The sequence below is a fragment of the Lonchura striata genome, chromosome 5 (assembly GCF_050655825.1).
Source record: "Lonchura striata isolate lonStrDom1 chromosome 5, ASM5065582v1, whole genome shotgun sequence".
Taxonomy (NCBI): Eukaryota; Metazoa; Chordata; class Aves; order Passeriformes; family Estrildidae; genus Lonchura; species Lonchura striata.
This window is the reverse complement of record NC_140707.1, coordinates 50508492-50536450: the sequence shown is the minus strand read 5'-3', so window position 1 is coordinate 50536450 and position 27959 is coordinate 50508492. Positions and strand designations below refer to the sequence as shown.

General features: G+C 48.6%; 2 protein-coding genes across 3 annotated transcripts in view; one reads left to right on the top strand and one right to left on the bottom strand.

Moving 5' to 3' along the window:
* Window positions 1–3974, top strand: part of ABCD4 (ATP binding cassette subfamily D member 4) — a 43783-nt gene extending 39809 nt beyond the window's left edge. Inside the window, exon 18 of the mRNA XM_085580559.1 lies at window positions 870–3974. Within this exon, the coding sequence (XP_085436685.1) occupies window positions 870–952 (83 nt within the window). The 3' untranslated portion in view covers window positions 953–3974. The remainder of the gene's footprint in view (window positions 1–869) is intronic.
* Window positions 3463–26284, bottom strand: VSX2 (visual system homeobox 2). 2 transcript variants are annotated; one of them, XM_085580566.1, is made up of 5 exons: window positions 25607–26182; window positions 24378–24462; window positions 21400–21523; window positions 6104–6284; window positions 3463–5208 (listed from the first exon to the last, which is right to left on the bottom strand). In XM_085580566.1, exons 1-5 carry the CDS (start codon window positions 26043–26045, stop codon window positions 4814–4816), a joined length of 1224 nt encoding a protein of 407 aa, XP_085436692.1. In that variant the 5' UTR covers window positions 26046–26182; the 3' UTR covers window positions 3463–4813. The 2 variants fall into 2 exon arrangements, with proteins under 2 accessions (XP_085436692.1, XP_085436693.1); XM_085580567.1 differs by having other exon boundaries at window positions 3485–5145; window positions 25607–26284.
* Window positions 26285–27959: the final 1675 nt, after the last annotated feature.

Genomic DNA, 27959 nt, shown 5'->3' with positions numbered 1-27959 from the left:
GGGAGATAAAAGGCCTCAGGACTGTGGAGGGTCTCTGGAAGAATAGAGGAGCAATACCAGCTCTCCTGAATCCTGCCCCATACAGAAAGCCAGCAAGTGGATCCAACCATACCCAACCAAATGTGTGCAAGTGTCTTGCCACATGTTTTCCTTACCTGGATAAGTCAGGTAAGTTTCCAGAAATCTCTTGTGATAATTGTAAATTGTTCGTGCCATACTGGGCCAGGCTTTTGAGATGCAAAGAGGTCCTGAGACATCAATTTTTCCAGAAGGACATTTCCCTGTAAAATTATTATCTTTTAGTAACCATGGCTGAAGTAACCTTTTAGTAACCTTGGATGTTTAGCTACTGCCTGTCTAACAACCCTGTGATGGAAATGTCAGGAAGGGCAGAGAGGAGGATCCTTTGTGGCTCACTTTAGCAGGACAGGCTTAGTCCCTCCCAGCATATGTCTGCAAGAAAATGCCTCCCATGGTGGGATGCAAAACCTCTCCAGGGAGACTAGCTGTCCCTGCCTAGCCCTGTCCTTCCTGGAAAGATGTGCCAGGGAGCCCAAACACAGCCTCTCTTGTCAGGACAGTGCAAGCAACTCAACTTCTGCACTAGCTGGAAGACTAGCTTCCCTGTTGGGCTGGGAGCAATCAATGAGGCCATGGTGGAGCAGCTGGGGATGGTTTGCCATGAAGCATTGCAGCCCATCTCCTCACACTGAGACTTCCCACCACCCACCATAGCAGAGTTCTGCTGTCTCTCTGCCTCCAAACAGGGTTTTTTTCTGCCTTTTCTTCAGGCCTTATATAGGTAGTTTTTAAAGGTAGAGTTTGCAGGATTCCTTAATGTCATTGACCAAATTCCCTTCTCTTCCTAGGTGGCACAAGAGAAGAGCAGAGAAAGGCTCTCCCTGCAAGTAGGGTAGTTTTCAGCCAGGGATACCTAAGGAATCAATGGTAGAGATGACAGGGTTGGTAGATCTCCTCTTTGCTCTTCAAGGTGCAACACCACTCACAATCTGTGGAGCTGGTATGTTTGGTGGACAGGCTGGACACCAGTGTGGGAGACAGGCACTCATCCCGGACCATACACGTGTTTTGTGTCACAGCCACCCTGAGCTCGGTGGGAACCTGCAAGAGCTCTGTCCCCCTGGGGACCTTTGGACCTACAGCCTCTCCACAGTCAGGCCCAAGCAGCCCAGTTATTCCACGAGTCTTATTTCCTATGCACCTCAGCATTTTTCCAGTCCCTGGAAGACGTTCGTTTTTCCACCAGACCATTCCCAGATTCTGTTAGCAGGGCAGGTGACCGGTTGAACAAAGTCTGGCTTTCCGCTGGGGAGGAGCCCAGCGGCCGCAGGGGCGGCTCCCTGTGTGTCCCGGCAGAGCAATCAGCTGGCTAGTTTTGAAGATTGACACCCAGTTAAACCACTTAAAAAGGGCCGCACACGCCTCCGTGGCAAAGCCGGTTTATAAACGAATAAAGCCCGTGAAGAGCTCTCTTGGCTTTCGGCCTTTGTGCAGCTGGCTGGCTGGGCTGGGGTGCGCCGGGCTCTGCTGCGGCACCGGCCCCTTCCCGGGGAGCCCGCCAGCACCGTGCCGGCGGGAGCCATGCCGGTGCTGGGTGCAGCCACGAGCCCGGGAGCAGCGCCGGGAGCAGCGCCGGGAGCAGCCCCGCAGCCGGCTCCGGGGCAGGCCCGAGGCCGGGAGCCGCCGGGGCACGGCCACCTGGCCGGGACCGCGGGGCCCAAATCGGCACCGCCAGGACAGCGGCGCGCAGCCGTGGCTGCCTCGGCATGGCTCGCAATGGAATGTGCTTGTTTAGCTGCTTTTAGCCAGCCGTGCTGTGGGCAGAAGGACAAAAAGGGCAGCGGCAGCTTTCCCTGGGTTTGGTGCTCCACATGAAGAAAAGTACTGAGTAGAGCCGGCAGCCAGCACGGCTCGCACGGTGTCGGCGGAGACCGCATGGGCAGTAGTGAGAGGCGCGGTGAGCGATCTCTGATGTAGAGCCTGGATGAGATCAACATTTCAGCGCTGCAGAACTCTAGAAAAACTGTTTCAACTGATGAAGCTTGAGAACAAACGAGCCGGCAAACACCAGTTCTCTCCCGAATCAAGAAAAGGAAAGGGTGAAGACACGTAGAGAAAACAACATGGGACACTGAGATCAGTGAAGGAGTCGAATTCTAGACAGGAGGGGATTGAGGAGATGCCTTAGTTTGGGTCTGAAATTATTTTGTAAGGCTATGGTGAAGATATATTTGATATATCAGACTTTGTTTATTCCCTGTAATTGGTGGAATGCATTGGGGGGAATGTAGCGTTCTAACCACAGCCATGAGCAGGAGCATCCATGTTAAAATAAGCAGATGTTGCAGCAGCTGTGATCCAGTGAAATTCTTGAGATGAGAGGAGAAACTTTGCCCAGGAATAGAAAGAAGAAAACTTCTGTTCCCAGAGATGAATGAAAAAAAATTTTTGCTTTTATACTACAGCAGCTCATCCTTAAAATAATAGCCCATAAGTTGACATGGCCCATGAATACAGTTGTGGGGAGGCTGCAAGAGATGGACTTCATGATTGCAAATTTGGCAGCTGCTACATGGAAATTAAAAACCATGAGAGAACTGTTTCTTGTGGAGAAGTCTCCATGGCATGGCAAGAGAGACTCCTTCCCTAAGAGAACTGAAGAAAGACTGTTTTAGAAGTGGCAAACTGACTGAAAGTCCCAGGTTTTGTCTCTTTATGTTTTCAGTGGGAAAGAAAAGAGGGTGTGGGGGGAGGAGAAGTGTTCTGAAGATTTATTCTGATTTCCTTTTTACATTTTTCTTTTAATTCTGTTAATAAAGCTTTCTTTGTACCCTTTAAAGTTTTGGGCTTGTTTTGCCCTCCTCCTAATCCATCACAGCAGGAAATGAGTAAATATTCTAGTGGATGCATTGGTGTTTGTCCAGCACAAAGCCCACTGCACCTGGTAACCCAGAATAGGCTTCCATTGCTCTTGGAGCTCACCTTGCTGGAAATCCCATGGCTGCCCTTCCCTCTCAACCAGCTCCTCTGCAGATTTAGTGTCTGGCTGCTGCCTCAGCTCCTCAGGCCAGCAGAGCCTGCAGCCTGTTCCTGGCAGAGGCTGAGCTTGCCTGGAGGTCTGTCTGAACACCAAGGTGCATGTGATATGGGATGACCCAAAGCATCAGAGCTGCTCTGGATGCTGAAGTGACTTGTTCTTTCACCAGTTGTATGCTGTAACTTCTGCTCCAAGTACAAGCACACCCCTTTCAGTTTTGTATTTCACTGCAGTGAGACCCAAGTCCCATCTTTTCCATGCCTCACTGGGGAAGAAAGTGCAGACCTCTGGGCTGCTTTGGATCTCTTACCTCTCTCTGGCTACAGCATGACATCCAACTCCCTCTCAGCTTTGGCTGAATTTGCCCTCCTTGAACATTGGTGAGTGGACTCATACACAGTATTCCTGTTTAGTTTTATTCTTCTTCATATCTTTACAGAGAATGGCACATAAATCACAGATGTTGGATGACTAGAAGTTGTTACAGGTCCATATCTCAAACACCTCAATACTGAATTATTTTCTCACTGTATATACATTATTTACACTCCATGGGCTATCATCTAACACGTCAAACGATCGGGGGACAAAGACAAACAGGAGTTGGATGACTAGGCTTAACCTTTGATGGAAGAAAAACAGTAGCTCTGGGGAAAGGGTGCTCACAGCTGAAAGCAGGACAGAAAAGGTCACCTGGAAGCCACTGTCCTACAGCTTTTGGAGGGGGAATAGTGCTTTACTGCGATGGAAAGGTGATGGTGCCATGGAGTGAGTTTGGCTGTGTGGGTCGGCACGTGCTCCTATGGGATGTATGTACACATTATAGGGTGTATCAGGGTGGATGTGCATGGCTGTCATTCCCTTTAACACTCAGAGGGTGCACTGGACAAATTTAATTCAATAAATACATTAGGTGGATGGTGTTGTCTCACCTGGAATAATGTATTCAATAAATAAATTCACCATTCATCCCCTCTGCAGGGCTGTAGGGTTTTGGTGTTTAGGGCAGAGTCAGACCCAGCCCTGCAGGAGCCAGTGAAATGGGCTGAGGTCAGCTCAGGGTGCCAGGTAGGACCAGGGTGTCGTGCCTGTAGGCTAAACCTGCCTCTCCCTGCCAAAGAGAGGCAAAACATAACTGCTCTTAAGCTGCAGTCCCTTCCCAACAGACCTTAGTGCTGAGCAGGGAGAGATGGGTGGAAGGTGCAAACCGCCCTAGATGGATGGTCATCATGTCATGCAAGCACTGCCATGGGCTTGTCCTGCTGCAGCCTGGGCCACAGGCAGAAGTGATGGCCAGCAGAAGGTGGCGTGTCTGCCTGGGGCATGGTGGGACAGGGCCCAAGGGGAACGGGCCTGGGCAGCACTGGGCAGAGATGTGCACCAAGAAGAGGCATGGCACCAGGGAATAGGCTTGCTTCAGGATGGCAAATGGGGTTTGGGGCTGCAGCAGAAGGAGAAAGCTCCAGAGCCTGTCGTGAGGCTGAAGGACCAGAGCCTTAGTGTCATTGGTGGCAGTGATGATGTGACACTTCCCGGTCTCCCAAAAGGAAGGGGTGGGAGGGTGAGGAAGCGAGGGGCAGGGGTATGCTCAAGGGGAGCAGGCAGTGGGCACCCCTGCCAGGCAGCCCCAAACACAGAGACCAGGGCCCCTCTCCCTGGCAGGGGTGGCCAGGGACACCTGGCAATCCAAGGGGGAACATGGCCCCCAGAGGACACAGTGTCTGTTGGGGCTGGCTTCTGTCACCTCTGTTCCCCCTAAATCAACTTCTCCTCCTTCTGCGATGAGTTCAACTTCTCCGTCTGTCTCTCATCCTCTGCCACTGCCGCCTCCTCCCCTGTCTCCGGCTTCCTGCCTGGAGCTGGGGTGTCCCCGGCAATGGTCCCCAGGACTTTGGTGCTGTGCTCCTGAGCTTTGGCCCTGAGGGCAGCAATGCTGTTTTCTCTCAGTTCCTCCTGGGAAATGGTGGTTTTGGGATCAGGACCCCTTTCTTCTTTGTCACCTTTGTCAAGCTTGGGCAGGGCCTGGCGCTCCACCTCTGTCTTCCTCCCCGCCTCAGCCGCTGCCTCCAGAGACTTTTTGTGCATCCCTAAAAAGAATTGTTGGTATTCGGGTTTAGAAAAGCGCCTGGGCATGGGAAAGCCATCTTGAACTGAAAACAGCAAAGATAAAGAGAGGCCAGAATTAAGGAAAAGCAGAAACCCTTGCTTCACACAGCAGTTATGGCGAGCCACTCGCTCTGGTCCCCGCACAAGGGCAGCCCAGCATCAGTGGATTGTGGCTGGTCCCAAAGGTCTATAATTATTCTCCCCTTCATTTCACTCTGTGAACCTGAAGCTAACTTGTTCCTGCATGGAGATGAGGGTCTCAGACAGCAGCATAGTTGCCTGAGCTTCACCAAGGCTGGGGAGGGAGATCCCTCATTATGAGGGATATTTCTATTTTTTTATCAAACCACAACCACCCTTCTGCCTCTCTCCATTTCACACAGACAGGACAGCCCATTGTCAAGATGCTAGATACTAGTTTGGGGCAGAACCAGCCTGGAAGATCAGAAAGAGGGAAGCAAAAAGCATGAGTGTGACAGGGTAGCTGTTACCTCCATGTCTGCACAGAAAATCAAGTGAAACTTGGGCAAAGACAGAGCATTTGGGAGTCCTAGCACCCCATCCAGCATCACAGGGCTGGATGAGTGAGACTGGGATGACCTCCTGCCTTGGGTAAAGATTGGAGCCCCTGTTCCAGAGCTGGGCATGAAATATGCTTGAGCCATGGGAAGGGAAGGTTAGCACCAGCCTGAGCATGTGGGCAAATTTGTGTCCCAGCCAGATTCTGCAGGTCATGATCCAAGGTCCAGCAGGAATTTGGGATGACTGGTCAAAGCCTATCGACAAGGGTCATTGGCAGATGGAGGCATCAAGGGTGGCAGGATAGGGGGACCTTCCCCTGCTACCCTTCACCTATTTTCAACATGACTCTGATTTCTACCTTGCATCCCCCTGTCTCTACCCTTTTGCCATCCCCTAGGAAGCTGGCTGCTCTCTTACCTAGGAGCCAAGGGGCACAGGACTCCATGATGCCATCCTTGGCAGACTTGAGGATGGATTCAGGCAGCGGGATGGAGTGACGCACCATGGCACCGTAGAGCCCGTACTCAGCCATCACACTGCTCCTGCCCCAGCACTTCTCCCTCTTCCGCCATTTGGCCCGGCGGTTCTGGAACCAAACCTGGAGCAAGCAACAAGGAGGGACATGGTTTTTGTGCGTGGAGAAGGCATGCCAGACCCCTTCCCACGTGGGAACATGCATGTACTCCTGCAGCATGATGAAAGCCGATGGGGGAATGCTTATCCCAAAGGCAATACAACCTCTTCCTCCATGCAACTGACATTGGGTATGTCTCCCTCCCTCCCTTGAAGGAGTGGAGAGGGCCAAGTGTGAAAGCAGGTCCCATCCCTCTCCACAGGCTGTAATTAATTTGCCATTGCAACGTCTTTTTTCTAGTGGCTTTTGGCTCTCGTGCCTGGGATTTCCTTTTATTATTTGCTGTGTGTCTAAGCAGCAGTACGCGGCTGCAGGCAGTAGTGCCTGCAGGGAGGGCTGGGATGAGGGCGGATGCTCGAAAGAAAGGGGAAGCTGCTCTGTGCACTTTGCCCTGAATTCCCAGTTTGAAAAACCCCTCATCTTCTCAGAAAATTGGCAGAATAATCTCTGAGCTGTGACCTGGGGGGCAGTGAGCAGAGAGGCAGGCAGCAATGGCAGGGAGGGAGTGATACTCGCAGAAATCTATTAGTGCTCTCTCTCCGATTTCCATTCCTCTTGTCTCCCTCACCCTCCTCCCTCCCCGGCTCCCCTCCCTTCTCCCCCCGAGCAGAGGCATCAGCTTTAGATGAAAAATTGCTTGAGGTCTATTCAGAAGGAGGCAAAGGAAGAGTCAGCCCCAGGGGCAGCCCAGGCCTGATTGAAAAATAAGTTAATTTCAGTTTGAATCGATGGGCCTCAGGCACTGAAATATCACGGGAAATTAAAGCAGCTGGTCCCCAGGGAACCACGCCATTGACCTGCGCTAATTAATGCCATGGAGTTACCAGGCCCCTCTCTGAGAGGCAGTCCCTCCCTCCCCATGGACACCCCAAACACCTCCTCATTTAACTAATTAGACTCACAGAAAATTGGGTGTTAATTTGTTTAGGATTTTTTTTTCTTTTCTATTTTTTTCCCTTCCTTTCCCGGAAAGTGCACTGCAGAATGGAAATGAATGTCGGGGTCTCGCTGGCAGATGGATGCTCGGGGTCACTCCGCAATCTTCTCCGACTTGATTGCTTGATTAGGTCGTTAGCACATTAAAAAAAAAAATTGCTTGCCGTCTGGCGCTGGCCTGATGAGTGGGATGAGGCGGGAATCGCCTGGGTAATTTATCTTTTTATACTGCAAAGAATTTGATTTCAATCTGCAGATATATGGAGGTGCCTTTGACACCTGTTTAACATTACAGAGCTGACAGCTTAACCCTCTCTTGTCCCACCGCTCGTAGCTGTGGGGGAGCTCAAGCTGCAGTGGGGAGCGCTGGGGTCTGTGCCAGTCCCCCAGCTCTGCCACGGGGACCGTAAGACTGGTGCCACAAATTGATGTCCTGGTCTCAGGTGGCAAGGTAATATCTCTTCTAGCTGTGCAGAGGAGAACTGCCCAGCACTGAAACCTTATGGTAGGGACAGAGCTGTGTCTTACTATCAGTGATGACAGCACCATTGGCCATTCCCAGGAGCCCAGCCAGCCTGCTCCCCGAGGCAGCTCTGTGGAATGGGTGGGGTGGTGGTCCCACTGGCTGTGATCCCAGCTTCTCCCAGCAGAAGACACTCTGTGCATGTCAGAGAGGATTTTACCAGGCAGAGGTAGGAGGCTGCTTCACCTCCCCTGCATGATAAACAGTGTGATTTACACTTCCATACTGCGGATCTGTGACCCCTGGACCTCGGAGGGTTGCAAATCCTCCAGGGCCTAAGCAAAGACCCTCAGGAATGCAGAGCTGCCTCTCTTCACCCTCTCCTCCATGCCTGTGTGAAACATGGGTTTGCTTGGCTGTTCAGTCAGGAGGATGCTGGCAAAGGTCTCACTCCAGGTCATGCAGTCCTCCCATTCCCAGAGCACAGGGTGCAGAGCTGCAGACACCTCTTTACTGATGCTTTTACCACTTGCCCTTTCTCTTCCCTCCTACCCTGATGCCACGATCATATTCCTGCCTGCCTCATGCTCCTCTTCCTTTTCCCTGGCTGGGTCTCAGCCTGCCCCAGCACTGCCCACTGCCACTGAACCTGCTGCCCTGGAGCATCCCCTTTTCCATGGCAGTGTTACACAAATACTGGAGGCTACAGAGGCTTTGCCAGCTGGCAGCCCATTTTTGACTGGAGCTAATAGAAAATCTTCTATCAAAAAATGCTGATTCAATCACACAGGAAAAACTGTGTCCAGCCAGTGGAAGTGTAATCAAAATTATCTATAGCTTTCTTCTGAATGCTATATTTTAATCTCAGCTGCCTAAGACATGCAAAATCTATGCTTTAAAGCCAAATGAGAAAATGAAAATGGCATCAACATCTCACTAAGATTATTCTGAAGTTTCCAAAACCAATTTTTGTCATTTGATGGGAATGTCCTCTTGGTTTTGCTTAGGAAAAATGAAAGTTTGAAATCCCAGAATGTTTAGCAGAACAGAAGTTGGGAAGACTGACCATCTAGCTTTAATACTAGGAACCATATCTTCATCTGAGGCATGAAATGAAGTGAAACTAATGGTGCTCAATGCTGTGTATTGCTGGGATCAGATCCCAGTCAAGCATCTCTGTCACAAGCTCATTCTGAGGAACACTGAATGATGAGCTCCAGCATGGCACTGGCAGCCCTCATGCCATTTCAAATCATCAGGTTTACCCCCTGTGTCCTGTTTTTGTGATTTTGTCCTCATTCAGATGGTTCCATCTGTGGGGCTTTCATTTATGAGATCTCAGTGATTTCTTCAAATGTATTGATGTGTTACCAAAGTTTTCATATGCCTTGATTCTGAGCTGAATCACACGATGATTTTAGTAACTCAGAGGTATTTTCAGCTGTGTTGGTACATCAGTCACAACATCCAAATATGCAGTTATTTATTATTGGCACCTCACTTTTCCAGGAGTGGGTTTCCCCCTTACACTTTACTCACCTTACACATCTCTTGTGGTTTTGGTATTCTTTGGCTGCTTATTGTCCTTGCTTGGAGACATGTACTCTACACCTTCCTGTGACTCTGTAAGATTTGATCTGCTTCAAACAATGTCTAGGTTTGCCCACATTTCCTCTTGCCCCTTCCCACCCTGTGGATTGGCTCAGCTTTGTGAAATGCGTTACTGACATTGCTCTGTACCCTGCACCTTCCTTCTCACTTATTTTCATCTGGTTCTCTGTTGCCCAGGGTATGGTGAAAAGCCATACCCTGCTTCTGCTTCCACATCTCATGGGCAGTGGTGAAACCTTCTGATTAATTTTAGACTGAAGCATGTCTTGTGTTTGTGCAAAGCTGTCATGATGTGATGAACAGAGATGTCTTTTGGACCAATGTATTACACCCCAGAAAGTTCCACACCTCTGTTTTCATACAAATACCCTTTGTGAAATCTGGTAAGCTTATTCCAGGAAGCCTATTCTCCAAAAATGGTAAACAGAGATAAGTGGACAGGTTTGTCTTGCAGTATTGCAAAAAGTGGGAATGTTTCTAACTTTGATCATCACCTAATACCTCCAGTGCCCACTACCCAAAGCAATAAAAGTTCAAGCACTCTGTACTTGACTGTCAGTTTTGGAGTGGGAGTCAAGACTGGCAAGGATAATCTCAACAATTTCCTCCTCTGAATCACAAATGACAACTGATACTTCTTCAGATTATTGATGATGCAGAAGAGCAAATTGTAGGAGGAGAAATCTCTCATTTTGCAAGGGGACATAAGACTTGACACATCCTTGTTATCCACATTCATCATATTCGTTTGTTTACCAAATCAGTGCCTGAAACATTGTCTGCTGAAGAGAAAAATTTCCCTGAGGTTAGCCATAATTCAGAAACCTGAATTAGTGAAGGGATATTTTAAAACATCTGTGGTATTCCTGTGTATTGTTTCTGGTTTTTTTCAACCTAAAATTTTCCACTGGTAAGACTCATTTTCTTGGCAGCTACTTTCCAAGCTAGGGTAAAAAGACAGGAGAATTTACGTAGGAAATATTTTCTTATTACTATTTAAAAATATACATTTCCCTGTCCAAGCATTCCTCATCTATTAAAGGAAAATTCCAGGCTTGATCACTTTGAAATTTTGCTTCACCAAGTCTCTCATCCTGCTTTGACAGAGCATTCCAAGAGGGGCATTTCCAGGAGCGTGGTTTACGGAGCGCAAGTCGGTCCCAGCCCGGAGCAGCAGGAGCTGAGTGCCCGCTAGATGGCCACAGGCAGATGCACGCCGGCACCTGCGGACACACGGACACGGACACACTGACACCCCAGCGCAGGCATTCGCCGGGCTGCAGGGAGCGGCTGCGCACAGCTGTTGGCAAAACAGCGCCTAAAGCAAGGAGCAAAATCCCAAAACCGCCAGAGTCACGCTGAGACCGCCGCCCCAGCACACGGACAGGCAGGTGCGTGTTCTTTGTCTGTCGCTGCCCCACTTGAAGCACGCTGGGGGGCCAAGCCAACATCTCCAGCTGCCCTCCATGTCCGGGGCCCTGTTGCTATCTCAGTAACCAGTTTCTCCTGACAAATACACTTCTCCCTTTCTACCTCCTCCCTCTCCAACCCAAGGCTTAACAATGATAGTGGTCAAAATTAAAACTCCTCTGATAAAACAGTGATGTACTCATCCTTATATCAGACAGGACCCATAGCCCTGGCTGGGGTCAGTCTGAAGAGAACGGCCTCATATCTTGCTTGGAATATGTCCCCACCCATACCCAGGAGTACTGGGGCTGTATAACCGACTGCCATGTGAGCATGAGGTCTGACTGTGCCCTGGGGCTTCCCCAGATCCCTCCGTTTTAGCAATCACGGCAGAAAAGCTTCCTGACTGCTGGTGGAGACTGCATCACTTGGAAACAGTTTACTGCTGTCTTTTCAAATGTAACGTGAAAGTTATTGGTACTGTTTATGGTGACATCACTTTCTATGGCTGGTGTAAAGTGGTTATGAAGTTAAATGAGAGCAGTAAAGGTTGCACATGGGCTGCATGGCTGATCAAAGGACTCATCATCCCTCTTCTTGCTAAACACTGGGAAAGAGCTTGCTGAACTCACTTTAGAAAGGGCTGTTCCTGTACACAACATAGCAAGAGCCTTTCTGATAAAAGCTGGAGTTATATCCAAGCCACTTGACTAACAGGTCCAACCAGAGATACAAGATGAGCTGTGAGACAGCGCTCATCCCTCTTGAGTGAAGACATGATGGTGCATCATGCCTGGGTCTCCTCTGAGCTAAAAGAGTAACAGGGCACTCATTGAATACCAGCTTAATGGGAACCCAGCAAAAATGTACATGATACTACCATGCCACCAGTCCTGCAGGCTAGTCCTGTCTCTGAATCCTGCTCTTAAAAGCACTACATGGGCCATAAATAATTGTTTGTTCCAATTTATCTGACTTATGCAACCAAAGCTATAAAATCCCACTTCACCAGTCTTAAAGATCACCAGTCTTAAACATGTCTTAAACTGTGTTCCCTTGGTAAATCTGGGGTTTTCACCTGGCTTCTTGTGGCAAGATATTTTTTCACTTCCTGTAATATTTCAAAAGCAAAGAGCATTTGCTGCTGGGATCCCATCTTCCCCAGAGAAAAACAAGTGTGTGCAAATGATGTGCAGGGTCAGTATAGGGAGATCAGTGGTTCAGCACACACTCAGTCTGTGCATCACATCTGCACAGCAAATGCATCTGAGACTGACTTCATCACAGCCACACTGTGATTCCAACTGACCAGTAGCTTAGCTGGCACTGCAGAATAGGCTCCCATATGCTGGGACCTGGCAGATCAACACCCAAATTCCTCTTTTCCTGACATGCTGAGTGAAAAACAAGAAAAACATCAGGGTCATAGATGCATGATAGTCACAAGAAAGCTGACAAGTGTGCAGTCATCATCCTAATCCACAGAAACCCAGAGAGACATCTATCATTGTCACAAACAGTGATAGTGCACATCCATCCTTTAGGAGATCACAGTAACTGACTCCATTAACCAAGATGCTATCCTGCTTGAATTATTTCATTTTGCCTTCTTTTCCCCCACTAACACTGCTCTGCAGGTCCTCTAGCACAGAGGAAACCTTAGCATAGATCTTCATAAACATCCGTAAGTAATGCACTCTGTAATCATGCAGGGACACACCACATTATCACTTTCACGCTAGAGAACGTGAGTCAGGACAGTCAGAGGAGAAATGTCATATCCCCTTCCTGATGCCTTTCAATGGGCCCTGAAATCACACCATGTGATGCCAGCATGCTTCTGAGGCTGTGGAGCACTACCTGTGCTCTGGGACTGCCCCTGCATGCCAGCATCAGCTCCCTGGTGCCCTGCCCTTCATCAGTAGACAGTGAGCAAAGGGCAGAGGTGCTCTTTGACCTTCTCCAGAAAAACACAAAGGCACCAGAGGCTGTGCACCAGCAAGAGATGGTGCCTCTATACTACTGGTGCCCACTGCTCCCTCAGATAAAGCTCAAGCCTTACATGCATGGGGACAGTCTGCAAAGTCCCCAAGGAGCACAGCACATGCTTACCAATGCACTGCACCCTTGAAGCATTGAAGCATTAGCTGGACGATATCTACACAAACATGACATTTTATAAAATGCTGTAAGATGTAATCAGTTTCCATGCACCAGCTTGGCCTTCATCACTCTACCTAACCACATGTCTGCTCCTGGCTCTACTTGTTCCTCAGCTCTGTGTACCCTTAACTGTGCTTGGTTAATTCACAACTCCAGGAGTTTTCACATGACATCTTCCAGCTGCAGAAAACTGATTCTCCAGGCACTGGCTGCTGCTGCTGTCCTGCTGACGCCTGCAACTGACACCACCAGCTTGGGCACAGCAGAGCTGATGGTGTGACCCCCAGAACTGGTGACACACAGGCTGGCTGGGAATGCTGCTCGCACCAGGACAGCACATCTGAACTCACCAGCACAGCCCCAGGCATCTCCCTTCACTGTCACTTAGACACTGAGCCTTGACTCAGTCATGGTCATCATATAAACTGAAGAAGTTGATCCACTCAAATAACAAATGGGAGTGATAGTCATGGGGCACTCTGAGTTAGAATACTGTGAAGGGACCCAGAGATATCAGAAAGATGTGATAGATATAAAGCAAGTTGTCTTGGAATGGACATCACTGGCACATCTGGCTATGAGCAGTGTCTGGCACAGCTGTTTATCACGTATGCTCACATGGATGGGATGGCTAGATCCTTCTAAGAATTTTTTTCTCAATGACACTCACACTTCAGCCCTCCCTCTGGATGAGCCAAGCGGTGTCTTTAGAAAGGAAAGGGTGACATGGTGCTGCCGTGTGGGTCCCAAAGCTGCAGGTGAGCCAGAGCTTCCCAGAGGCATGGGTGGGCAGCCTGTCTGTGCTGGCCTGCCTGAACCACACAGGTATGAGCAAGCCCAGCCTGGCAAGTGCTGCAGCTTATCCACATTGCAGCAGGTCAGCTACAACAGCCAGGCACGAGTCAGTCACTAGGTTACTTCTAGACCAGGGAAAGGACATAACCCCAGTGTTTATGAATGTGCAACATGCATGGCATGTGCATTTATATAACTCACAGAAAGGCGCCCAGCTAAAAGCAATGCTTGGCTTGCATTCCCAATTTTGAAGAGAAAGCTGCAGCTGAAAGCTCTAATAACTATGTGGCAGCCATAGTTTTAGCTCCGGCTTTGCTCAGACATTTGGGAGCCTACCAGATACCTGCTGAGAGAGAAAGTAGGGAGCAAATGTGCTTCTCACAGCAGGCAGGTCCTAAGCTGCATACCTCTCACTGCTGCTCCCAGGACAGTAATGCTCAGGGTAGACAGAAGAGCACCTAATGCTTTTTCACAGCCTCCAATAAAGTGCCCTCTGGAAGGCATATTTATTGTAATATACTGTAGAAACTGTTTCAGAGCTCAGTTCCTCTTTTCTGCTCCACAGAAGGACCTGCTGGCCTCATGCATGTGGAGATTGAGGTTCTTGTTATGTCTGCTGAGGACTGGACTGCTCTACAGTGCCTGGGCAAAACCTGGCTCACAGAACTCCCACAGAGTGTGAAAAGGAGAGCATGTTTGTGCTTCCAGAGAAGAATCAGAAGAAAATGTTGAGATCTATCAGGGTAAAAGAAAATACTACAGAGAGAAATAGATCCATTAAGAAATAAAGGGGAGAGTAAATTAACTCAGTGTCTAAAGTGCCTGTGTTATTGAACTGTTAGAAAAATCTCTATTCAAAGTCAGGAAAGGAGGAAAACTTTGTAATAAAGAGTCATTAAAGGAAAACATGAATGCAAACATCAGCTGTTCCCTCTGCCAGGCATCATAAGGCTGGAGAAGAATTAACTCCTGAAATTGCTAGGATGACCAATTGTTTTTAAAAATCAGATGTGAAAAACTGCAGTGGCATCAGAACAGAGAAAAGAAAGTTCATCATTAAGTGAAGAAGTGAATACAAGTGTTCCCAGCACAGGGATTTGGGATAGTATTTCCAGAAGAGTGAAAGTGATCAAGGAACTGCAAGCCTAAGCTAACTCAGAGAAGTGTTAGCCTTAAACTACTGTTAAAAAAATGAGGGGGTGAATGCAGGGAAGAGTTGTCCCAGCCTGGCATCATGCCTCTAGAGCCATTCCTGGTTCTCTTGGGCATGATGGGGAAAGCCTTTACAAGGCACTCCACAGAAATGTGCTTCAGCATATTTTGTTGCCCACCTGTCTTTCCTCTCACGGGGAACTCATGTGACCCAAAGCTTGAAGGTGTCAGATCCTTGCTGATAGTGTCTCCAAACAACGGAGAGAACAAGCAGAGTCACTGTAAAGGGCCCTGTTTCCCTCCCAGTTCTTTGGAGAAGCACATTAAATTCCCAGTCCCTTGTCCTGGGACAGCCATAAACATCTTGCAAGAACAGAGCGGAAGGCAAGAAGAGGCAAGTTTGGTTTTATTTGTTTTTCTGTCTCATTTAGAAAATGGATCAGTGGCTAAAGCAACTCAGGGATTGAACATAGAGGGATAAAGAAGTACCTGGGTAAAGAAAATATTTATAACACTATACCTTCACCTCTCCACCAAAAAGGCCTTTCAAAAACTGCACCTAACAGCCCCAGCTGTAGCAGGGTAAAATCCCACAAGAGAAGCAGGCAATCTGCATGGTCTAGCAACAAGCAGGAGAGCCCCCACTTCATTAAGCTGAAGTGTCATTCCCAGCCCTCCATTTTCCTGCTTTTCTCCTACCACATTTCCTTCTGTGTCCAAAAGTGTGTAGTGTAAGACTTTTCAGACAAGAATCCCTTTGGAAAGGTTTGCCTGGGCCCCTGCTCTTGCCCATCACCCAGCCCCTCTGTTTGCAGCTCTGGTAATTAACTTGTAAACGAAGTTCTAGCACATGGACTGAAAACAGGCCATAGATAAAGGGTAATGAAAACAATCCATTAGAGAAAGGGCCAAATTAAACAACTCTTAATTGAAAAATGGAAATGAATATGAATTTAGATCAACTAAACAAGCATGTTATTGAAGAGGCAGAAAAGTGGATGAACTCCTAACATACCAATTAAAGACATGGAGGCAGAGATGCACCATATGCCATGAGAAAATCTCATAATAATATTCTCAGTAAGCCACTAAGTTTGATTTGTTTTATTACTCTCACTTGTATACTTTCTACATTTCTAGAAGCATAGGGGAAGTTTACAAAATTTATCTGGTATCACAGAGTCATGGCTTGCCCCAGTGCTCACGAATTATTGCCAAAGGTAGCCAGCACTAGCTGCTTAACTCTATTTCATGATTAACTGTTTGCAGGGCTCTTAAAACATGTATATTTTGAAATGTTTGGCTCACACAACAGCAACACTTTTGGTTTGTCCTTAAACTTGGTAATCTACCTCCAACAACTCTAACCACTGTGGCCATTTTGTTCCATCTATATGGGCCCCGTGACTGTGCTGTATAGAGATACCAGTCAGAACCCACTGGCAGTGTGCCTCATGCTGGCCTTTCTCTGTTCTATGTGTGAGAGTCACACAAAATTTTAGCAAAAGTAGACAGATCCTCACTTCTTAGAGTGATAGTGATAAGCTTAGAAAATCCACAACCACCACTTTCTGCAGCACTGAGTAATTTTGGTGGCCATTCCAGGCACACATTAAGGAAAGGTCACCCACTGCATGGAGCAATCCCAGCAATCCATACTTACACCATGGGATTCAGACTACACCTCAGCACTCTGCAACAAGCAGGAAAATCTGGCAGTGGAGGGAAAAGCCAGGGCTGCTAAAGCTTCATAAAACTACTTTTTCCTTCATGCTTTCAATCATGTTTCTTGAGGGGACTCCGTGGGTTCACTCCTCACACTCACACTCAGTGCAGTACATGTTCCTCAGGCCTTGTCAAATTATGTTCATCTCTAAACAGAGAACCTTTTTGCAAAACTGAAGGAAGGTAAGCCTCTGTCCTTGCAAAATACTCTTGGTACTTGCTTCCCTCTAAATGATTACTCCTCCTGATTCCTCCAGCCCTGTTCAACTCCTAAAGGGTTTCACAGGGATACTGAAATGTGTTAATCTGATAGCTAAACCAATACTTTTTCAATTAGAGATTTAATTGACCTTGTTTTGTTTTTAGCCAAAATTGGCCTCTTAACTGCCTGACAAAGCTTGCTGGATGCACAGACAATCCCCACTCCACACATAGCACCAGCCTCTTCCTGGGATTCCTTTTGCTTATGTGAGCAATTTTATTTGTCCCAAAAATTGTCATCCAATAATTACCATGCAATCCTTTAACAACAAGAGCTGACAATTTTTAGCAGTTTTATTACCTTTTTTAATTGATTACTTCCCTTAAAAGGTTACTCTAATGTCCCTACAATAGCAGTCAGGATCTTATTTTTTTAAATACTGATTAATCAATTTGTTTGATCAGTAGGAGGCATACTTTAAGGACAAACATACACAATCATTTCAATAATCCCGAACTCAAACTGTTACTGAACTTTTATATTGTAACTACTCAGTTTAAAGTTTGGAAGTGTTATATATTAATAAATTCAATAGCGATAACTTATCTAAAATCTACACATTACACTTAAGAGATTTATTATGAGAAACAGCAATTTAAGTCAGATGTCACAGTATTTATCAGCCTCAGGATATTTTTCATGCTTCATAATGTTTATTAAGGATATACTTCCCCACAGGATTCTACTTACCTCTCCTGGATATTAAAGAACAGTCTGGGTTTATTCCAATACTGACACTTCAACTCCTATGAATATTCTTTCAAATACATTGATTAATGTGGTATTTTTCAAGTATCCTGCAAAATGGCCACAGTGGCATCTGATCTGACTTGTGCATAGTATCTCACTATGAAAAAAATATTTTCCCATGCTGCCCAACAGGAGGATGCTCATTTTCCTTCCAGGAGCAGCCAGCTCAGTGTAGGAGTAAGATACGCACAGTGTGTGTCTGCCTTGGAAAAAAAATATACTTTCATATCCTCTTTAAATGGAGGGTTTGAATATTTTTTTCCCATGTTCTCTTAGACCAGTAACTTTCTTGGCCTCTGATGGCTATTTGTGGTGTTCTGCTCAAGGTTTATCTCTAAACAGTTCCTATATATCATTCTTCCAATTGCCCTCTTTGAATTTGACTTTCACATCAAATTTCATAGGTGATTTACTTTCTCTTTGACTAATACCTCCTGAGAAATAATTCCATGAATGAAAATAAGGGGTAGATATCAGTCTTTGGTGAGGATCCAGTGGGAAACCACATGAAATGCTGTAGAAGTCCACAATATGTGATGCTGACAACAATATCAGAAAACGCTTTCAATTAATGACCTACAAGAGGGAGAGAGCATTGCTAAAAGATGAGAGGAATCAAAAGCTATAATGAAAATGCAAAACTATAGAGCTCCCTCAGGCAGCTGAAAACTCATGCAAGGAAAAAAATGCGATGATGTGAAATTTTAAATATTATGAAGATGGGAGTAAAAATTCATTGTAAGCTGTTTCTGCCAAGGAGGATTAAATGATGCTAAGAGATTCAAAGCAAGATCTACTGCATTCAGGCAGTTAGGCTGCAGAACTTCTTGCCATGGGATATTTAGATATTTATATGTATTTAAAATACCAGGAGACTGACAAAGTACTCAGTATCATTAGATAGCTGCTCCGTGTAGCATCCACCTCTTGCCACTGTCAGAGCTGGTAGAGCTGTTATTATACTTACTAGCCAAAGTTAACAATATTACATATGAAACCCAGAACACTGAAGGGAAAATCCTGAGCATAAAATAAAATCTTTCTAAAAGAAGTTTGAAGCAACTGAATTAGATAAATAGAAATAAATAAGGAAGCAAGCAGACCAGTCCAAGACTACTTCTGCAAAGGACCACAAGTCCATCTGAACTGGTGTGAGCACACCCAGCATGCAGCTGTAGGCATGTGGTCCCTTATCTCCAGGAAGGCTGACAGACAGGATGGGCTTCTAGTAAGAACAACCACATGATTAAGAGATGAGCATGTGATTTATGAAGGATGATTTAAGGAAAGATCTTTACAACTTACTTAAGCGATGATGAAAATGAAAAGTGACAGCCACGAGAAGAAATATATTTCTTTAAAGAGCGTGAACTTTATAACCGGGGGAAAGAATTAGGCTCCTAACAAAAAGGCCCAAAATTGAAAAGGAATATGAGGTAAAATATCAAGAAGTATGATCAAAGTTGGGAATCACCTTGCCATGGCTTGTCACACACAAAAAATATGGACAAGGAGGTTTCATAGCATGTGTGGTAAGGGACAATTGATTGCTGATCTATTGGAAAGAACAGTGGTGCTCAGGACTCCTATGTGAGTCTGATGCTCACCCTGGCAAGGTGCCCAACAGATCCTACAGAAATTCTGTTGTTCTCATTATTTCCTCTTTCATGATCAGCAAAACTGTTATTCACAAACACTTTTTTCTGGAATACACATGCCAGTATTTACACCTGATGTTCAGAACAGCCATACATTGGAGTGTTTCTGCTGTCCAAGTCTAACCTGATCTCAAGAGCAGAGGGGTCACAGTAAGGAGCCCTCCTAGGTTTAAAAGCTGCAATACAGGAAGAGTAGGCAATTGTTCATTAGCCAGCTGTAGAATGGCAGGGCAGACCAGTCAGTGACAGCTAAGATACTTTACCTGCTATTTCATTTCCAAATCAGTTAAAACACTCATCACTAGAAGGGTGTTCCAGGTGCTGAAGCCTTATAAGCTGTGTCAGCTCTACACTGTCTGCCACAACATGTCACTCCACAGAGAGTGAATGCTCTCAGCTCTGGGCAGAGGAATGGGGCCTCTGGAATTCAACATACACTGTGCCACTAGATGAACCTATTCCTTTAAAAGGTCTTTTATGGGAAATCAAAGGATCTTCTTTCCAGCTGAGCACCAAATTGGGCTGTGAACAATAATAAACTTGCAACAGTCTCTCCTCTCTTGACCTGATGTCCTACAGGATCACAAGCGGAGAAGTGACCATCCATCCACTTCAGTCTTCTGAAGGCAAAGTGTCAGTGCTTGTTTCTCAGAGCAAAATCCTAATGCATCAGGTAGGATTTGAGATGGTGTGTCATTATTTCTGAAGACTGGTGGAAATCCTGTTAGCACAACAGGTTATCTACAAGCTGTTAGATCAGCAGGAGTCCTACCAGGTCAATGGGATAAGAAGCACGAGTTGCTTTTATAAAAATGTCATTTTTGATTGAGAATAAGAATAAGGGTGGTGAGGGGAGCTCAGGACAGAGGAGAAAAAAGGCTACACTTTTGTTTTGGAGGACCTGTCCCTGCACTGAGTCATACCTCAGCAGCTTCCAGCATCAGTGTTATCATGCTAAGTGCCCTATGAGCTACATTCCAAACCCACAAGGGAGCAGCCTCCTGGGCCATCAAGCTTGGTGGGTGCTGGGCATGCATGAGGGATGAACGCAAGGAGGAACCAGGGAAACCAGGACCCTCCCAAGACTGCGTGGCACATAGGACAACGTCTCTTGTAGAAACTACAATGGCCCAGTCACAGAGGCCAGTCACTGCCACTGTGTGGAGAACCAGGACAGGTTTAACTTCCAGCCAGACTAGAACTCCACCTGCTCAAGGCTTGGCCATTACAATCCTGTGCCTTGTGTAGAAACCTGATGGGGTAAAGTGGGGCAAAAGAAGCTGCTGGAGCCCACCCTTTTGAACATCATGTTAACTCTGTCCAGTGTGCCTCCTGCACTGTAATCAGCAGTTGTTAAGTCTTCTCCAGCTTTCTGGCTATAATTCATACCAAAGGCTGGTCTTGGCCCAGCCTAGCCCAGCCCTGCAACTCAGGCTGCTCCTTCCTGCTGGAGGATTCACCAAACAGCAGTGATATTCCACGCCCTGTTGTTCTACCTCCTTACAGTAGCATGACAGGACTGACATGCAGCTAAAACCTTAATGTTAAAAGCTGTTAACTTAATAAAATTTAACATATTAAAAAAAAAAAAACCAAACAAAACCCAAAAAATTATCCCCAGAAACTTTCAGGGAAACATCACTTGAGGAGGCAAATGCAGTCAAAGTGCAGATGTGGTGCAAACATCTCACTGGGACTCACCCATCATTCCCACACTGCATCCTACCCACAGCTCAACTAGCTGCCCACACCATCCCTGTGCATCCTTCTGTGGCCAAAGGAGCAGAGATGAGCTCTTTCCCATCAGCAATGCCTACCCAGACGTGGTCTCTGGGAGGCTGTCTTCTTGCTTTTACCAAGACCTTGAAACACTGTCATCTTATTTTGCATGCCCGTTGTCCTTCTATGATTTAAGATCCCCTCTGTTACACACACCCCAAATCGCTGGTACAACACACCGTGCACAGCACATGTCGACATACAAACACCAAATACAAATCTGCCAAGAATATCTGATCTGTCTGCCACCAAAAGCAGGAGAGTGGACAGCCTGGAGAAATCCATTCAGAAAAATGTCAGCCTCTACCTTTTCTTCATGGAGGGATGAACATGGCTGAGAGCAGCACAATAAGGGGGTCCAAGAGGTATGATTACCTGTATCCTGTCTTCTGGCAACTCTGTTTTCATGGCCAACATCTCTCTAGCATATACGTCAGGATAGTGAGCCTCATTGAAGGCCTTTTCCAGCTCCTCCAGTTGATAGGATGTGAAGATTGTCCTGAGGGAAGTAAAACTCTTTGATCAAAACACAAGCAGAAGCAAAGATGATGAAGAGTTAGAAAAATGGACACTGAAAACAGTGAAACCTTGGTAACCAGCTAATATATAGCTTTTCCCCACCTCCTGTGTGTCTGTGCACAAAAGGTCAAGTGCCAGGGTGAAAGGAGAACCAGAAAATGCCAGAAGACAGCATTTTCAACAGTTACAAATCACTTTCCCTTTCAGGGACTTGCCTCTGGAAACAGTGCCTCCCCAGCAGCAAGCACCCACAGTGATGGCAGCTGAGCTTAGACTCTGCCGCCTCTTGTGAGGATCATCACACTGAGATGAAGCAGCATCTCCTCAGCACCCAGTCTGGAGAGGTGCTGAGCCCTTTCCCAGCTGCTGGCCCTTAGCCTCGTCAATCTCCATGAGCAAATAATGCTTCACCTTGAGTCTCAGTCTTTGGACAAATTCTCCAAATGTTTTCTCCACCCTAACCCAGTACTTTTCACCAGTTCTTCCCCATGAGAGTCAGGACCAGCTCCCTTCCTCTGCCTTTACCCTGGTTGCTTCCACTCCAATATCTCGTTAGCTGCTCCCTGCCAGTTTGCATTACCCCATTATCCTTTAGAAATCCTCCTGGGCTGAACTGGGCTGGCAGCAGCCCATCCTGCCTTTGCACAGTCACTTCTCAGTTTGGGACAACGGAATTGAAAAATCAGCAGCTGGAAAGCCGAGACAGATGAAAGCCCTTCCACAGCAGATGGATGAGAAGTCTCAGACTACTTCCACTCCCTGAGGGTTAAAACTCCCACCCTTCAACTCCTCCAGTACAGAAAGCACAATTTTTGATAACAGTTAAAAATACTGCAATGGAAAAAAAAATTTAAAAACCCAAAACCTAAACAAGAAACAAACAAAAAACCCAACCAAACAAACAAAAAAAAAAAACAAACCAAAACTAAACAAAAACAATCAAACAAAAAAGCCAAATCAAACAAAAAAACTCAACGAAAGAAACAAACCAAAATAAAACAATCTTCAACCCAACACGAATTGGAGCCCTTGTGCAAAGTAAATGTGTTAATTTACCATCAATCTAAAAACCAGAAGGAAAGAGGAAATTAAGTCTTTTTCTAAAATACAACCAAATTTCAGAAAAGCCTTTCAATTCCAGAGAGCATAAAGGGAAAATATCAGAAATACCCTCCGCTATAAAAAATGAAAAGGATTCCACCAGATCGGTAATAATACTAACAAAAGCAGGATGCAAATGTAAGGGACCTGCCTGCAATCAGACCCTTCTTTAAATTCACTCTTAAATCCATTCTCTTTTCAAACAGTTTTTCTTCAACTCTGACAAATCTGTGAACTCTAGGGACAGCAGAAACACACCGAATCATGTATTTTCTCTCTCTACGACCACAGGAAAATTATTCCAATTTTCATCCAGTCTAGATTTCAAGCATTCCCCTCCATCTTCCTCCCATAAGAGCGCGGAAGCATGTCCAGGCTCACCGGCGGGAGGGTTTTGCTGACATTCAGCTGAAGTTTTCCTTTTTTAGCTCATGCCCGGGTAGTCCCCGTCCCTTTTGCAATTCACAATCCACTGCCCCTTTGGTGTTTCTATCCTGCAGCTATTTGCAGGCTATTGGTCAGTCATCTTCCAGCCCTTCCTTGGTACAATTAGAGGTCTTAACTGTTTACAGCAGAATATCCAACTACACACAAATGTTGCAGGTCTGTTTCTGTCTAGAACTGAAAACAAAAGAAATCTGAATTTCGTTTCCTATCTCTCATCCAGATCGAGACCTGTATAGCAGTCCCAGCTGCGTTATCACCCAGCCCCGTCTGGGGTGCAAAGAAAACGAACTCGTACTTACTCCAGAGCACCCAACCTGGGAACATTTGCCTGGGGGTGTGGGGGGCCCGGCTTTGGAAAGCAGCCTCCACACCGAGCTTCCTGTTGCACACATAGTAGGATGTCTCCTGGGATAGTCGGTCTCCTTCCACCCCTCATCCTGCTAAGCTTTCACTGGAGCGTCTTTTAATCCACCTTTCCTGCATCGTGGCAGGATTGATTTAATTATTCCTAAATCACCCTCAGTGGATGGTGTTTGGCCTTCCTTTGTCTTGGCGCTCTAGCCTCAGCAATGCCAGAACCCAGCACGGGATTTTTCGTTTCTGTTTATAAAGCGCAAACAAACCAACTCCATTTTAACTGTGGGAGAAGTCAGGCAAAGTCTATTACCCTGACCGTGCGAATAGGAAACCAAATCCCAAAGTGGATCGTCGTTTCCTTAAACAGTTTCCCAGCCTTCTTCATCTCCTTTGCAGGCTGTCTTTGATTCCCAATTATTTAATCTATTGGCAAAAATATTTATTTTTACGTAATAAAATATTTAAATTATTGGCAGGAATTCTGTCTTCCTGAAAGCCAGTATTAAGATTGCTGTACGTGGAGCTGAAAACGGCTTTTATTATTTTTGACAAGTTGATGATTTTCCCTTCCAAACCCTGATGCTCCGCATTCCACCGCAGCTCATGGGCTGCACAGGGTTGCGACTCGGGATACCTGGATCCGCAGCCAGAAAAAATTAAATAAAATTACACCTGTGGTCAAATCCCCCACTCCCTATAGGCACATCCCCATATTCGATCTATTTTGGATGGGGAGAAAGAAAGAATAAAGGGAAGGACCCACTGGAGAAGCCGCAGGGGCGCCGGGGCTCTCCGGCGGCGATACCGGGAAGAATATTTTGCTCCAAGCCGGAGCGGGCCGCTCCCGCCGGGGCGACAGGGCTCGCCGGTGGCCGGCTCCCTGGGGACTGAGGCGAAAGGAGCAGGCGGGGTGCCCGCCGCTGTCTTACCTGTGCCGCCTCTTCTTTCGTTTCTTGCTCTGATTTAGGGAGGATTTGGACATTTTTCGGTCGCTGGAGGAGACATCCTCGGAATCTGCGGAAAGACAGGCAGCGGCTATGGGCTGGGGTTCGCTCCTCACCAGAGTCCTCCGGGTAGGGCCGGGCCCACCGGCTCCGCTCCCTCCGCCGGCTCTGGCCGAAGATTTCGTTGCGATCGCGCCGCGGACGGGGCCCGACGCCGGCTGCTCCCTCCAGCGCGGCGCCAGCGCCGCTCCCGATCCGCTGCGGGCAGCTCGGGGCGATACGCCCCAGCCGGGGAAGGCTCCGGGCCGGGACCGGGCTCTAGCTCTCGCCTCTCCCCACCAGAGTCGTTTGCTGAGGCTGCTGCTGCCTCGCTGCTAAAACGCAGAGGCCGGCGAGCTCAACCAAACCGTAGGAAAACGGGAAAGCTGCAGCCCCCGCTCCGCGGCCGGGCAACCGCGTCCGTCTGCCCCAGCCCGGGGATCCCGGACTGCGCCCCAGAAACACCGGACCGGGGAGGGAGAAATTGAGGTTTATGGAGCTACCATCAAAAACAAGGCCCCCGGCAGGGATGCCACGGCCCAGGGGTGTTAAGGGCAGGACGCCGCCGCCTTTGCCCCGAAGGAACAGCTGGGGGACGGACGGATCGGGGTCCCGTATTTCGATGCGCGCTCCAGTCCCACTCCTGCCTGCGGCGCCGCGCCGCCTGCCCGGGCCCGGCCCCGTGCTCGGCGGGCCGTGCTGCGGGCAGGGGCGGCGGGCATGGCCCGGGACGGGCCCCGCTGGCGGAGGGAGGCCGGGAATTGCCCCGGAGCCAGGGTCCGGCGCTGCTGCCTGCCGTCCTGGGGGGACCCGAAGCGGCCGCGGAACGGGGCCTGTGGGCAGAGTTGTGGGAGGCTGCTGCCGTCTAGGAAAAGGATGCTGAAAGACCCCTAATTATCCGGCAACACGGGGTCGCGGGGACCGCTCCGACGGGGCTCTGCGGATCCCTAGGCCGGGCGCTCGGGGCCACGCCATCAAACGGCGGCCGCAGCCCCCGACGGGGAAAAATATGATCCTGCCCGCCCTTCTCCTCATTTTCAAGATCGAAACGAAATCTCCCTTCCACCACCGAGCAAGTGACCTCCCGCCGGGACACCGGGTGCGGGTGGCTGCTGGGTGCGGACGACGGTGCTGGTGGGGCGCAGCGGGTCCCCGGGGGCCGGGGACGTGCCTACCTGAGCTGGCCGTCTGGCTGCTGTCCAGCTGCCCGGGGGCCCGGGCCAGGGGCTGCAGGTGGACGCTCTGGGGGTCGGAGAGAACCTCTAGGAAGGTGGGCTGGGTGTAAAAGCCGGGGATGCCGCTGGCCCCCAGCAGCCCCATGCCCACGCCGCCCACCCCGGCGGGACTGAGTACGGAGCGGGCCGCCAGCAGGTGCCCGGCGGGCAGAGAGTCCAGGGCGGCCCGAGGGTGCGACGGCGGCTCCTTGTTCAAGCCCAGGATCTCCTGGATGCCGAAGCCGGTGCAGCGGGGAGGGGTGGGCCCAGAGTTGGACTTGACCCCAGCGGCGGGGGGCGGCGGAGGCAGTGGCGGGGCGGCGGGGGCGGCGGCCGCGCCGTCGGACTTGGGCTTGCCGGGCAGGCTGGGGGCCAGCGCCGCGCCCGCTTTGCCCGTCATGCTGCGGCCAGCGGTCCCTGGTGCCCGCTCCGGGAATGCCTGGGAGCCCCCGGCTCAGGCCCCTTTTATCCGCCCAGCCGGGAGCCCGAGCGGGGTCAGAGCCGCGCAGCCAATCACAGGGGCCAGCCGCGATTAGGGATGCCAAAAAGCCGGCACCGGCGGCGGCGGGGCCGCTCCTCGGCGGGCTGGGGCCGGTGCCCGCCAGCGGACTGGGGCTGCCGCCCGCCCCTGCGCAAAGAAGGGCCGGCCCGGCCCCGCAGGCCCCGGCCCCGCTTCGCCTCCAGCCGTGCTGGGGAGGTGGGGTTAGGAAGGGAGGGAGGGAGGGATGGAGGCATCCCTGCTTTCATAAACACGCACGGCGTGGGCCACCGGCCCCGGAGGAGAGATGCGCAAGGCTTACGTGTAGGGAAACCACGGGTTCTCTGGCTTTCTTGCTCATCCCATATTCTGAGATAAATAAGAGGTCAGAAGAGAAATTAGGGCCCACAGAGGTAAACTAAGAATTAAAACTGAGCAGTGTTCCTTAATAATATTGAGCTGGAAGCTTTGCACATTGGAGAAGCATTTGGCTTCATGCCATCAGAGGAAGTGGAACAGTTGCTGGGATTCTCCAGACACCCATGCCCGTGAGCAGGGTTTCTGAACCACACAGTTTCTTGTTAACTTGCCTTTTATCATCTGTGGGCTAGACACCACACACCTCATCCCTGCCAGCATTACCCCAACCAAAGACATTAAATGAAGAGAAACCATAAGACTTCCCTGGTTTTGCTCAACCCGAGGCAAGAGCCCCACCAGCACATGTCCTGAGATAGCAATCAACAGCTCTCAGCCTGGCTGCTGCAGCCTGCTCATGGGGCCAGTTCATCAGTGGAATACCAAATTGGTGCTGGAACTGTAGCTCCAGATCAGCATGAAAAGTCCATTTTCTGCCTCAGCTTCTAGGAGAAGCAGTTCCCTATTACTCCTCTGTTTTGCAGGCCTCTGGGCCAGTTCATCAGGCTAAATGGCTCCAGTCTTCCCATGAAGGGGAACCTGTTCCCAGGGGAAACTTGTCCTCCTGGTCTCTGGAGAAGGCTGCCCAGTGCCAGGTGCATGGTGAAACAAGGGCAGGGACTGTCTCTGAAATTTGTGGTATCTGTCCAGGATGGCCATAAGTATTTTGGACTGCCCAAAGGCCATGCCCTGCATACTTCGGAAATCCTGGTTTAGAATCTTGGCCAGCCAAAGAACTGGGGCTGCTGCAGATGAAAAATAATGAAAATCATTAAAATCATGCCTTCCCTGAGAAAACCAAGGCACCTCCACTATGATGTCAGGATTGCTGAGACTGTCTCATGTTAGAGCAGCAAGGTAGTTGTATTTCCAGCCATTATTTTAAAGAAACTCATATCTCCACAAAGATGGAAATGGTTGAGAAGAAGTGAATGAAGACTACCAGGGCACTGGGGTGACCAGCTACTTTCTAAAGGACAGGAAGCTGGGAACCAAATGTGTTAAGTGTCATCAGAGCAGGTTTTCCCCAGCCCTGGCCCCATCTCACTGTACCTGAGCAAGACAAGCAGAGCAGTTGTGGGCTGTAGCAAGACTCTATCTTTGGTCCACATCACCAGACAAGTTGATGGGAATGAAGCAGCTCCAATTTCTGGCTGTGAAGTCAAGTCCCTGAGTGGGGGTCCAGATCAGTAGGTACATGGCCTGCTACAGGCATGTAGGTCAGACAGGAGCCAGGAATGAGACCTTCAGTTTAAAAGCAGCTGCCAAGCAGCTGAGGGAGGAGCCCCTGCTGAGGGTCCCTGCAGGGCTTTCCCAGCAGCTGTCTGTATCAGTGAGCTGACCTTGTACAGCCAGCTTCACTCCTAGAGGGTGGGGGCGTTGCTCTGTACACCTTGTCAGGGATATATTAGACAATCC